A 13,566-nucleotide genomic window follows, 5' to 3' on the forward strand; every position below is an offset into this window, starting at 1 on the left:
CCTCACTTGTCGCTCCTGCCAGTGAATTAAAAGCAATTCAGCTATTTAGTTCATTTCACTTGTTTGTTGGCATTCTTTTTTTTATTTAAATTTGTTTGATTCTCAAAAGAGAACAAAGATGTAAGCAAATTGTGTTTTATACAATTGTATGTTATTATGACATGATAACTGTAATATCTATTACAGTTATGTATGTTTTAAAATTATGCCTATTGTAAATGAAGACTATTGTTATAGATACATAGATAGATAAATACAGTGGCGACTGGTCATTAGGGGCAGGTGGGGCACAGCCCCACCTAGTGTCAGCAGAAAGTATTAAAATAATGATTACAACAAAATGCAAAATGCAAAAAAATATATATATATTTTAAGATCATATTTAATCATCTGATTCGTCTGTACATTGCTGTTTTAGTATGTGTTCTTCTAATTAGTGTGTGCCTATTGAGCTGTTTAGAGCCATGTGGGACAAAACCCGATCCTGCCCCTCCCTGTCACTGTCTAAGTGAACGGTGACTGTAAAAACGACACTGCGCATGCTCAGAGTATTTTCCTATTTAATGTGTGTGGCCAAAAATAATGACCATAGAGCTGCCATCCCCACCATACGTCATCTCACATAATTCAGAGCTGATTGGCTGTAAGTACGTGTGCCGCGAAAAGTGTGGTGTGTGAAGAGGAGGAGAGAGACGCGTCCTAAAACCAGGAAGTAAGCTGCGCATGGTTTCCCTCCACAAAAAAGCAATGAGATTTCTCCATAGGATTTTAGAAAATAGCTCAAAATAAGATCTGTGGGAAACGTAGCTGTTAGATAAATGTACGTTTTGTTCAGCCGGATAATATCCACATGTCTACCCAACTTTTATCATTTTCGAATCATAAATCCATCATTTAGAGTTATGATAGACTTTTGAAACTACAAGAAGATAAGGAGGACTTTTACAAAAAAGTAATAGAGATTTTTGTCCACAAGGATAGGCAAATGGACTTCATCTTCAAGTCAAGGTAAGACCACCATTTTATTGAAAATGGGATCTTACTAAGAGAGAACAATTCAATATTGAAATGATAAAATTACATTTTTTGGGTATCCTTCTGTTGAACTGTCTGTTTAAAATTAATTGAAGCATCAGACTAAAAAAGCTTTTGAAAATAATATTATATTTTGATTTAGGTCAAAATATAATATTTGTAAACCTGAAGAGTCCGTGCCAGTGCCTCACCAGCCATGAACCTCACTTATATATAGACATCTGAGTTTTTTGTGCCCCACCACTTTTGTACATATAGAAACGCCACTGGATAAATAGATAGATACATAGATGGGTTATTAAGCCTACATTATGTTGTGTGACTCCAGTTCCTCCCTGACTTCCATCACTTTCTCTCTCTCTCTTTCTCTCTGCCTGTCCTGTCTCTTCCTTACCAAAGCTGAGCTTCGACTGACGTAGTCTTTTCATTATATCTGAGTCAGTGTAAAAAGAAAACAATACAATGTTTGTTATATCTTCAATGTTTTACTCAAATTGAAATGAAAGAAAAGCATTACAATGTTTGTTAAAAGGTAATCCTTCTGACATTGGATGAACGTAATTAACTTTAGCTCTCAAGCTAGTTTATTCACGCAATGTAAACCAAAGTATAGCCTATAGCTGCAATATAAGTTAGTGTGCATGTTGTCGGACGTCCACTGACTAACGTACAGCGTTCACACAGGATCTGCTGGTCATATGATGTCCTGATGAACAGAAACACAAGCAGCCTCAGATCTCTAGATACTTCATCACTCCTTCGCTGCTCCGATACAAGTCCGACTCCGGGCTGCGGTGGTTTGTTGATACATGTTGTCTTCTTCTGTTTGCTTTAATCGAGGCTACGTAGTTATGCAGCGCCCCCATGGTCAGTAAATGGAAGTACTACAAAGAACCCCATTTAGTGCAATTATTTCACAAGTTTTGTTATACACAGCTCGGAAAATATTACCGAGGTCCGGACCTCGGTGACCTCAATGGTAGATACGGCCATGACTTACACACTGATGGAAATGCTTTTTGGAGCAATTTGGGGACCATCTGAGTGGTGGGCTGCTCTTCTCTTTATATAGCTGCTGACAGTAAATATACACTGAATGGATATTATAAGTAAAATGCCTCCATATACTTCTTTGGAGCAGGTGGCTAGGCTACAGTACATATTGCACCTTAAATACATATTTGCCAATCTCGATATGAGTTCCAGTGAAGTAAAACATTTTTTCATCAGTTTCAGTGCAGAAATGTATAGGTATCTAGACTGTGAGAAATATAATTAGCAGATAAAGAAGATATAATAACATCACTGTTTATTTTGACCTTACCTGAAGCTCAGAGATGATTTGCTGCACCTCTTCAGCGAAGTGAAACAGCACCATGTCAGCTGACTTGCTGGGGTCAAGGGTCACCAGCTCCTGTGAACAGATGTCAGAGGGTTTGTATGTTAATGCAAACACCATCACTTACAGACATAATGTAGGCCAGAGAGTCATCCGTCATTTCTGTTCTTTTAAATGTTCTTAAGATCTCTGCAGTGAGAGGAAAAAAAGACTAATATAGGCACATGAGTTTGTTCACTCAACTCGTGACCAACAAGCGTGCCCTTTTCTACTGCAACTACCTTAACCTTGAGAAACTGAGACCTTAAGTTGTGCTACGCTGCTATGAATAAAATACTATAATTCTCATTAAATGCAAAAAGAGTAAGCACAAAATCTTATATCATTCATGTCCCTCGTATCTCCATGTCTGCTGGGATGATCGATTTTGCTCTGTGGTTCATGCAAACGATAACAACAACAACAACAACAACAAAAAAAATATATATAGCTTCAAATATTAGTGTAGCGTTGGTGGTGTGAAGTAACATTAAGGCAGAACGGTAATTATCTGTCTGAATATGTTCTGACCTGTATGTGTTGCAGCACTTTGTCCTTCACTGTTTGTTTCTCCTCAGCGCTGTAGCCGGGCATGGACAGCAGATTGTGGATGTAGCTGAATATCTCCCCCTGATACACACACACACAAACATCTTAAAAGCTTTATTTCAACCTGTACAAGTTGAGAAAACACAGCTTGCACCATGCAATCATAACCAGCAAATGAAGGTCCCACACACCCACATGAATGAACAAACATGCAAATTCACACATTTTACACATATCAATCTCACACACCTTCCTGAGGGGGTCTCTCAGGTAGCAGTCGATGATCCGGTCGAACAGATGTTTCTTCTCATAGAGAAATTCACAGATTTGGTAGCTGAAGCGAGAGGAGACAGTGTGATACAAAATGACATTGAGGACCATGACATGTGATATTCACAAATGTTAATTCAATTCTAATAAGTTATTGTTGACCCTGGGTTTTTTTCACAGTTATTTGAGCGAACTTCTTGATGACATGAGGTTCCACAGAAAGCAGTATAGTAAGACTGAGCTCTTTTAGATAGTGTAGTGAATGTATAGGGTGGGTCTGTGAAATATCATAATTAAAAGTCAAAACTGCACTGTATTTTTTTTAAATACGGATTAAAGGAATACGTGTATTTCCAAAGGTGTCTCTCAGAGTGGCAGACCTGCAGGAAATCATCACCAACTCTGCACTTTAAGCTTTCACTCTATGGAGCTTTTCTTCCCTTTTAAAGATTTGGTTTGGTGAAATAGAAAAACATATCCAAATGTGCTGTTTAGTTCAGTCTCAGTGCCCCATCATCTTCCCTGATAGACCTGTTCATGTGCAAAAATGCTATAATTACTTTCTAATTCCACTTTACAATTATTCAATGTGAATGTCTTTGTTTACAGTGTTTGGTCAGCTACTCACAAATTGGCTTTCTCTGCCAAAGTCAGCAGCCTTTCTTCATTAAACTGGACCACCCCTCCGACCTGCAGCAGTTCCAGCAGAACCTGCAAACCACCATACACCCAGAGACATGAGATCACAGACTGCACACATGAGAGTAGAAGTACAACATACTGTATATACAGTATATATCCACTGAGATTTCACCTTTTTTATGCTTCCCATAATTGCAGGATCTCACACATCTTTCTTGTACTAAATATAAAAGTAGCAGGACAATCTGGTAGAATTGTGTTTGACCTGCGCTCCGCAGGTCAAACACAATTCTACCAGATTATGAGAGATGAGAGAGAGAAACTTCTTTGTGTTTCTTTCACCAACCTGCTGCCTCTCAGTGTGTCGAGAGTCATCGTCTGGGCAACACAGGAACTCCAGCACCTGCAGACACAGAGTCAAGATGAGGAGGAATAATACAACAGTGGAGGAGTCTGGTGAAACTTGTGAGGGAGGGCATGCATTGAATTAGGGGGTCCTTGATACTAAAAGTCCTTTATGCAAGCCTCAAAATCATAAGGTGGATTAAAAGCCCCTCCTGTAGATGGAGTTGTCAAGGTGGGGGTAGTAACATTAAAAGAACATGCAAGCAGTAAGGGGAAGCTTTTGCCTCCACTATCTAAACATTACTGCATTGTTTCTAAATTCATTTTAAAAGTAAACTGCCTCTCTGAGTGAAACCATTAGGGTCATATGATCAATGATCAAAGACTCAGGCTCTGATTGGTTACCTGATCAAAGAGCTTCCTGTTCACAAACAGTGTGTTGTCTGGCTTGGCCAACTGACGAGCCAAAAAGGTGAAGAGCCCGCCCACCTGGGAGGGAGTGAAGTCTGGGTTGTCCACCATCACCTGGGTAACCGGAGAGACAGAGACGATGATCAAACCAAAGAGAAAGATAGAGAGAAAAGACAGGGACAATAAAAACACGAATATGATATTAATAAAAGCCCTCTTAAACCCAACTAAATGCTGTCCTAGTGTGTTGTTGGATATGTTATATAAATAAAAATGTAATAATCTAGCTACATAAAATGACCCAGCTAGCGGGGAACGTTCTCACAACTTTGGCTAACGTTACCTATTGGTTCTAATAAGGTTTTAAAGAAACGTTTTAATCTGATGTTCAAAGAACCTTTTTAGGATGTTTATTTTTTCAAATAATGTTCCTATAAGGTTTAAGGTTAACTAAGACATAACGTTTTAACTGCAACATTCAGAGGATGTTTTCAGGATGTTATTGAGGCCTGAGGTGACAGAAAGTTTATTTATAAAACGTTCCTTTAATGTAATATGTTAACAAAGGTGGAACGTTTTCCTTGCAACATTCTAAGGATGTGTTTTGGACGTTGTTGGGTAACACATTAAAGATGTTCTTTATAAAACGTTCCCTCAATGTTACATGATAACAAATGAAGGACATTTTCAATGCAACATTCTGAAAATGTTTTCAGGATGTTATTGAGGCCTGAGATGACAGAAGGGTTTTATAAAATGTTCCTTTAATGTTACATGATAACAAATGAAGAACATTCTCCGAGCAACATTCTGCAAATGTTTTCAGGATGTTATTGAGGCCTGAGATGACAGAAAGTGTTTTATAAAATGTTCCTTTAATGTGATATGTTAACAAAGGTGGAACGTTTTGCCTGCAACATTCTAAGGATGTGTTTTGGACGTTGTTGGGTAACACATTAAAGATGTTCTTTATAAAACGTTCCCTCAATGTTACATGATAACCAATGAAGAACATTTTAAAAGCAACATTTGGATAATGTTTTCAGGAGGTTATTCTTTTTTTTATAAAATGTTCCTGTGATGCGAAATATTAACAGGGTCATGGTCAACGTCAGATTTATTTGTAGTGCGCTTTAAAAAACAAACTTGTTGCATTTGTTTGAAAAGGATGTTTAAAAGAAATCTGATGTCACCATATTTTCGTTTTGAGAAAAGAACAAGCACGTAATTCATGATATTGCATGTTTGCGTTCCCAGCTAGACATTGTTGGTTCTAAAAACATTCTGAGAATGTTACCATTCATTGTTCTAGGAATGGTTTCATCGAGAAGTTTTACTTTGGTTCCTAGAATGTTCTTCTGAAAGGTAGGATAACGTTCTCTAAAAACATTCTTAAAATGTTTGGTGATAACATTGTTCGAACATTATACCCCAAGTGTTTTTGTTGTTTATGCACATATCTCTATGGTCATATGGATCGAATAACACTTAGAAAACCAAAGACAGACATTTAGAAGAATGGACCGACTATCACTGCCTGTCCCTGAAACCCCTGTTAGTGGGGTTAGTGCCCCCCCCCCCCACCTGCCTGCTGGTCTGCTCTACACGGCTGGGAGCAATCTCCAATCAACCACACCTGCAACCTGCTCATCAGCCACACTATGAAAGCCTGCAGCCTGCACTCATTCCCTGCCGGATTGTTGCCGTGAACTGTTTGTTGCGTACCGCTCTACCTTTTTACCAGCATATTCTTTGACAACTTTGCCTGCTTTTGCCTCACACTCATTTTTGTGTCTCTCCCAGGAGGAACCCAAGGCCTGGCTGCCACACAATCAAGACCAGCCAGGTCTCTCCATCCTGGAACAACTGTTTCCCACTGCTGCCATAACCAACCTCCACTCCCAGCTCCCCTTTTCTAATAAACAAATGTTACTTTCACCAGCTGATTCCGAGTCATCCTTTTACATGTGTTAATAGTCAAATTCCAATAGTTAAGTAAACTATCATAATCATCCTAATGACCACAGTGGTCAGTCCACTTACCCAGGAATTTTGAGTTGAACAATTACAGGAATATTATGTCTTTATGTTCTAATAATGTAAAGATATTTTAGTAAATTGTTACCACAGAACATTTGCATAATGTTTTAAACATAAACCATGTTATCCTTCTCTAAAATAATAACATTCTGGCAACATAAACAAATCTAACTTGCAGCTGAAAATGTTTTAAGAACAGTAGGGCAAAATGTTCTAACAATGTCAGCAAAAACATTTTAAGAATGTTTTTAGAGAACGTTATCCTACCTTTCAGAAGAACGTTCTGGGAACCAAACAAAAACTTCCCGCTGAAAACCTTCCTAGAACAATGAACATTCTCAGAATGTTTTTAGAACCAAACATTTCTAGATGGGGACCATGTCACTGTGATTTATGTTCAGCCCTGGTCAATTGTGGAATTTCTGTGACAGAGAGTAACAACCAAGAGAAGGTCAGTGAATGCGGATGGATCTGTCAGATTACTGACAGATCCTCTCTTTACTATCAACAATCAGATCAAAGATACACACAGAACATGAATTATCTTTATATATTTTACCTGGAGTAGGATGTCCACTATCCTCTGCTGGTACTCGAGGGCTTGCTTATCATTCTTAAAGTCTTCAAATGTCTAGAATGAAGCAGGAAAACAAAGTTAAATAATTAAAAGAGCAAATATTAATTGTTTTTAATGTAACAGTTCAATTTTCTAAGAAAAAAAACAAACATCTGGACTGATTGCAGTTTCCTTTTTATTCAAACAATTCAAGATATAGGAAAATGATAGTTGGATACCAGAGATACTGTGTGTGGCAGTGAATCACACACTAACCATGGTGGACCCCCCCTCCCCTCTTGGAGCTCCCCAATCACTCAAGGCTGATCTAATGAAAACCGTAGTGGATTATTCTCTGGATAATGTGACGGTTAACAAAAAACAGTTCTAACATAGTCAATTACTTTTTGTTAATTAAAATCATTACTAATCTATTCCAAAAATGTATATTTATTGCAAGAATTATTTTTAACAAAGTGTAATGAAGTTTGCATTCCACTTATATATTGTTTAAACACCTGAAAGATAAACCTTTGAAACTTTAATTAAAAAAATTTGAGAGAGTTATTTATATCATTTGGGATTATATTCTACAATTGTTATCAAACATAAAAGTACTGATTTTATATGACATCGTCGTGTCAAATTAATTTAAAAAAAAAAAACAACAACCCTCAAGTCAGTTATGATATGTGTTGGGGAAATATTTTCCAAGGCCCATAACTTTGACCCAGTGTATCAGTTCAAACTGTCCTGACTGAGCACAGGCACCTGTAACCTTGGCTGCTGTGCTCTCAGTGTTTTGTCTCCCTGTTCCTGCCTGTTGGTGTCAGCTGATAGAGGTGTTATGATTCTATCTTGTTATGCACAATGTTAATTATTCTCTCTGAACTAGCTAAATACATGGGTCTGGGGTAGAGTTCTTCAGAATTGACGTGGCAACTCTACCGTGAAGTCAGAACCTCTGACTCTTTGACTTGTTTTGTGAATTCTTCTCCGGCCGAAGCTCCAAATAAACCCATCCAGTGTTTGCCATCAAAGCTCCAGCTCTCCCTGTGTCTCATTTGAGTCGGTGACTCCTCCTGCATTGCTACACAGAAGTTTCCCCCACAATATGTCTCTTCTCTTGTACCAGGTCATGGTCATTTTCAAATTTGGTTCAATCAATTGGAAAGTCACTCCAGCAGAGTACAAAGTATGATTTCTATGAGACAAAGGACTAATGCAAACACAAAATACTTATGACTGGAATATTATAGTAGCAAATGTTCAGGCCAATGCATCCAGATGGAGGAATTACAAATCTATTTATCTGACTTTTAAAGAGAAATAAAAAGGCAAGTTAACTGACCTTTCTACTTAATGTGAGGGGTAATTATGATTCATTGAGCACTATAAGTTATCAAGGATACAGTTCCCAATCAACATGCTAAACATACATTTATCAGCATGACAAGGGTTAATACGATGTGAAGGAACCTCACCATGGCGAGGACATTGAGGAACTCCCGGGTATCAAAGTGGAGGAGAGTACGTATAATAGGAAAGAGCTCCTCCTTTTCTAACGAGTCGCCTGAATGTCGACGGATAAGAAACTCAAACACCTGACACAGAAAACACACAAACACACAAAACATCATTAGCACACAAGAATATAAAAAAGGTGTGTTTGTGTTGACAATAGTAACCTGCAGAGGTGGGGACTCGAGTCACATGACTTGACTCGAGTCAGACTCGAGTCGCATATTTTTTGACTTGAGACTTGCTTGACTAACATTGATAAAAGACTTGACTTGACTTTGACTTGGTATTCATGACTTGAGACTTGACTTAAGCTCGAGATAGATGACTTGAAAGGACTTGACTGTTTAAAATTAAATATTTGCATTTGTTTTTGTAGTGAGATATTACGTTTAGTTTTTTCGAAAAACGTGATTATAGCGCTGTGCGCGAAAACCTGGCAACCCACTAGAACTCAGGAGCTAGCTTTACTCCACAAATAGTGAAGTTTGGATTCAAGGATTATTTTGTCGATGACGGTAATAAGAAGAGAACAGCGATATGCAGGGTCTGCAGCATAAAGATCAGTGACACGACCACCACAACATCCAACTTCATTCGTCACTACAAAAAACCCCACAGTGAAAGGTGCGTGCATGTGTGTGTTAGCTAGAAAGCTAACGTTAAGTTAAAGCTACGTTAGACTTGGTTTCAAATCGATTAAGCAAAGAGAAGACAAAACGGTAAATGAACACTAGAACCGCCAAGAGAGAGAGAGAGAGAGAGAGAGAAAAAGAGATGCCTCATTTATTTCCCCTGTGTTATTATCAGAAGTTACTGTAAACTTTTGAATAATGTAGTTCATCTACTTTTAGTAGTTTGTTTAAATGTTTTAATTGTGTTGTTTTTGTTTGTAGAAGTGCATCATTCCTTGATTTATTGTAAAATGAATCTGAACTTTTTGATCTGCAATGATGATAAACTGAAGCAATTTCTAAATTAACCCAATTAAGTGAGTTTTAAATCGTCCTACTTAGTTTATAAGGTAATTATTAAGAGGAACAAATTAAATGATTTGAAAATGATATCTATGTAGGCGCTGACGCTGTTGGCGGTTCTAGTGTTAACAGAAATTTAAATTAAATATGTGTAATGGAAAATGCAAATTAGTCGCTTTTCGGCGCCTCCCGCTTTTTTAACGCTGCTTTGGGTGACTCGTGTAATTCGTGGAGAACCGAAGAGTTTTCGTTTGGGGGGGGGCGGGGGGGTCCGTCAGTCCGACTGACGGACGGACAACTTCTCACTTCAAAAAAGAAGAAGAAATCTAGACCGCAAAATAATTAAACAAGCGAGTGCCTGTTTTTCCTGGCCAATGACAGGTTCATTGAACACAACACGAGCGTAACGTCTCTTCACGTTAAGTTCCCCACCCCTGCTGTAAATAATAATAAAAACCCTTGATTTATAACTTAACGTCTCTGTCTCCTATTGATCTGAGTATATTATAAAGAATAGCTAGTTAATTGAAGCATTATAGCACAGGCCTTTGTCAGATGGTATATTTGACACTGTTTTTTTTCTGCTTCGAATAGTTCTCTCTTTTTTCACCATACCTGTGTTTGCATCCCTGTGTATGATTTTCTTACCTGGAGTTCTGCCTTTTTGAACAGACTTTTTGAGTCCTAGCTATATTGTCTGCAGTTCTAGGGTTAATATTTATCTAATATGATTGTCATCGGTCTAAATTAGATTTCAAATGATTAACTGTGTATGTAATGAAGATCAGAGTGTGGGTTGAATCAATTTTCATAACCACTGTTTTTTAACTGATTTAAATGCGGAAACTGGGCTTATTCATCAGAATTTTGTATGACTTGACTTGACTTGCTTGATCTGAGCAATGACTTGACTTGCTTGACTCTCACCACAGTGACTTGGGACTTGCTTGATACTTGTAGGTCAAGACTTGAGACTTGCTCATGACTTGCACATGTAGGACTTACTCCCACCTCTGGTAACCTGATCAGCAGTCTATAAACACCAGGATAGCTCATCGACTTAACAACAGAGACACATGGAGCCAATTAATGAATAAAAAGTACATTTAAATGTGCCTTTCTAAACGTGACGAGCCATCTAAAAGTATGTGGAAATCAAGTAAAATCATACACACACAAACAACATACCTGGTTCTTGACTTGAACCACCAGGTCTTCAGGGATGTCTCCTAGTGGATACGCCCTGCCTGCAAGACAGCAGCTACAAACACACACACTTTTATATACAGTGTGTATTAACAGTGTTTAGGATTTTAACACAGTGCATGCTTCATGAGATATGTGTGCAGTACATACATTGTATTGTGTTTATAAAGGTGTAGAACCCCTGTATACTGTACACTCTTCCCCTTTTATGTCTTTCATGATCACCCTATAATTAGAGCATTAACCTCCGGTTCACAAGCCAAATCCCTACAGTATTGCCCATAATATGCATTAAATGTGTGACTCCTCTTGACAGTGACCATGTGGTAGCAGCTGTAGGCAAATCTTGGCTATAATGTATAGCAGAATCTGATAAACGGAGGCATTAACATACCTGATATACACCAACAGTTTGTTTCCCATCACCACTTCCTCATCTGTGCAAAAAGAAAAAATGCAAAGAAGTATAATCAAAACTATGGAGATTCTTCAAATAATTGGTGCTATGAACTCTGGGATGTGTGGTTTACAGCCTTACCTGTGAGGCCCCTCCCCTCTGTAAGTGGTGGGCCAATCACTGCAAAAAGTCTCTGAAACACAAACAAGAAGTCGACAACATAGAGGGGTATTTGAAGATATAATATTTAATCAGTAATTGCTCAAGACCTGATTTAAAGTTACAATAAAAAGATTCATTTGCTGACAAAAAAAATGGAAGTAGGAATACAGATGACCATAAACTGATTTCTTCTTTACAAATAAACTGAATATTTAAATACTCTTTTCCACCAATCAAACAGAAACAGAGGAGCTGTGATTGTGTACCTATTGTTTTCAAAGACACACTCACGGGGTATATTTATCTGTATTGACCTCTATATATTTTGTATCAACAGCAGCCCATCTAACCCTGACCTCTATATTTCAAACATTCAACTAGTTTTGAAATGTCTTGATATGACCAATACTTTACAAATCTAATATTGGAGCCTGGACTAAGGGCCCCAAACAGCTTACCTCAGCAAGAATAGGTCGAGAAGAGAAACTAGATTATACTTTGTTTACAAATTGCCATTTAAGTCCAACTGAAATCAGACTCATCCTATGGATTCAGAGACATCCTTTGAAAACATTTGCATTAACTGTGACCTCAGGCTTCTGGTGGAGCACTTACCTCCATAGGGGTGATGTAGTCATTCATTCCGCTGTTGAAGACGTAGAGCATTGCATCATAGAGCTGGTTCTCCCAACACACTTGAACCACCTACAAACACACACAAACACAAACCCAGAAGACGTATTGAAAATAATACGAGTGGAAATAAAATAATAAACCAGCAGTTTTTTAATTTAAGGTTTAGGTTTAATTGCAGCTGCTGATGGCTGTGTAGGGCATTTGTTATTCCCCATTATGTCCTTACTGAATATATATACACAAACACACACCTGCTGTATGTCCAGGCTGGTCACATCCAGATGGACAATGCATCTCTCCAGGCTGTCCATCATACCGTTGCCATGGTAATGGGCCAGGAGGTCCCTCATGATGGGTGTGGTGAGGTGACCCAGGCGGTCGGCAACGATGTACGACTCGAGGGCCTCCAGGAAGACTCCCTTAGCAACAGAGTTTTCCAGCAGCCGGTCGTACAGCTGGTTGAACATCAGGTCTCTGCACACGGGAAACACTTTTACTTCTGCTCTGTTTTAAATCACACCGGCATGTTGTATGCACTCACTAAGAGCTCAGGGATCCAGTTATATTTAATAGTCCAGTTACTTGATTTGATTCAATTTGATTGAAGAGCTTCATAAATGTGTTCACAGCTTAAGGTGCCACTGCTTTAAAGGGGACCTCTTCTGCTCATCTTCAGGGTCATATCAGTATTTAGTGTCTCTACTGGGACATGTCTCCATGCTTTAAATGTTCAAAAAGCTCTTTATTTTTCTCATAATGTAATGCAGCACCTCTTTTCACCCTCTGTTTGACACCGTCGACCATGACATTCTACTCCATCGTCTTCGCTCTACAATTGGACTCTCTGACTCTGCCCTAAACTGGTTTGCCTCCTATCTCACCGGGAGGACTGAGCACGTCACCTTGGGAGCGGCAAAATCACAAACACACTCTGTGACCTGTGGTGTCCCCCAAGGATCAGTCCTCGGCCCCACCCTTTTCACCATATACATGTACCCCCTTGGTCGTGTCATGAGCCGGCATGGAATATCGTTCCATTGCTATGCTGATGACACAAAGCTCTACATCAGAGCAAACCCAACCCCCTCTGCACCTCTGCCATCATCCACAATAACAACATGCCTGGAGGAGATAAAGGTGCCGATGAAGCACAACTTCCTTCAGTTAAACAGCTCCAAGACTGAAGCCATTCTAGTTGGCACTCCACATCAGGTCCGTTCATCCTCCATCACCAGCATCACCTTCTCTGGTCAGAACATTCCACTCTCATCAACTGTTACCAATCTGGGTGTTAAAATGGACCCTCACCTGACCTTTGAGGCCCACATCAAACAAACATGCAAGACCTCCTTCTACCACCTCAGAAATATTGCTAAACTCCGCCACACACTCAAGTCTCCCAGATGCTGAAAAGCTTGTCCACGCCTTTGTCTCCTCCAGG

The 13,566-nt window shown here is 38.9% G+C and overlaps 1 protein-coding gene across 8 annotated transcripts in view; it reads right to left on the reverse strand.

The window, feature by feature from the left end:
• The window catches only part of vps8 (VPS8 subunit of CORVET complex), a 79,832-nt gene that overhangs the window by 16,904 nt on the left and 49,362 nt on the right, over nt 1–13,566 (reverse strand). For all 8 annotated transcript variants that reach the window (XR_004569691.1, XR_004569690.1, XM_034223201.1 and 5 more), the window contains 13 exons: nt 12,377–12,599; nt 12,105–12,194; nt 11,469–11,520; nt 11,325–11,367; nt 10,913–10,985; nt 8,711–8,830; nt 7,230–7,301; nt 4,625–4,744; nt 4,221–4,277; nt 3,861–3,943; nt 3,212–3,296; nt 2,945–3,043; nt 2,360–2,449 (listed from right to left, as the gene is read on the reverse strand). Coding sequence is in view for 6 of the 8 variants with exons in the window: in XM_034223201.1 (XP_034079092.1) it covers nt 2,360–2,449; nt 2,945–3,043; nt 3,212–3,296; nt 3,861–3,943; nt 4,221–4,277; nt 4,625–4,744; nt 7,230–7,301; nt 8,711–8,830; nt 10,913–10,985; nt 11,325–11,367; nt 11,469–11,520; nt 12,105–12,194; nt 12,377–12,599 (1,207 nt within the window). In the remaining 2 variants the exon portion in view is untranslated. The remainder of the gene's footprint in view (nt 1–2,359; nt 2,450–2,944; nt 3,044–3,211; nt 3,297–3,860; nt 3,944–4,220; nt 4,278–4,624; nt 4,745–7,229; nt 7,302–8,710; nt 8,831–10,912; nt 10,986–11,324; nt 11,368–11,468; nt 11,521–12,104; nt 12,195–12,376; nt 12,600–13,566) is intronic.

Source organism: Gymnodraco acuticeps, unplaced genomic scaffold, assembly GCF_902827175.1.
Source record: "Gymnodraco acuticeps unplaced genomic scaffold, fGymAcu1.1, whole genome shotgun sequence".
In the NCBI taxonomy this organism is placed as follows: Eukaryota; Metazoa; Chordata; class Actinopteri; order Perciformes; family Bathydraconidae; genus Gymnodraco; species Gymnodraco acuticeps.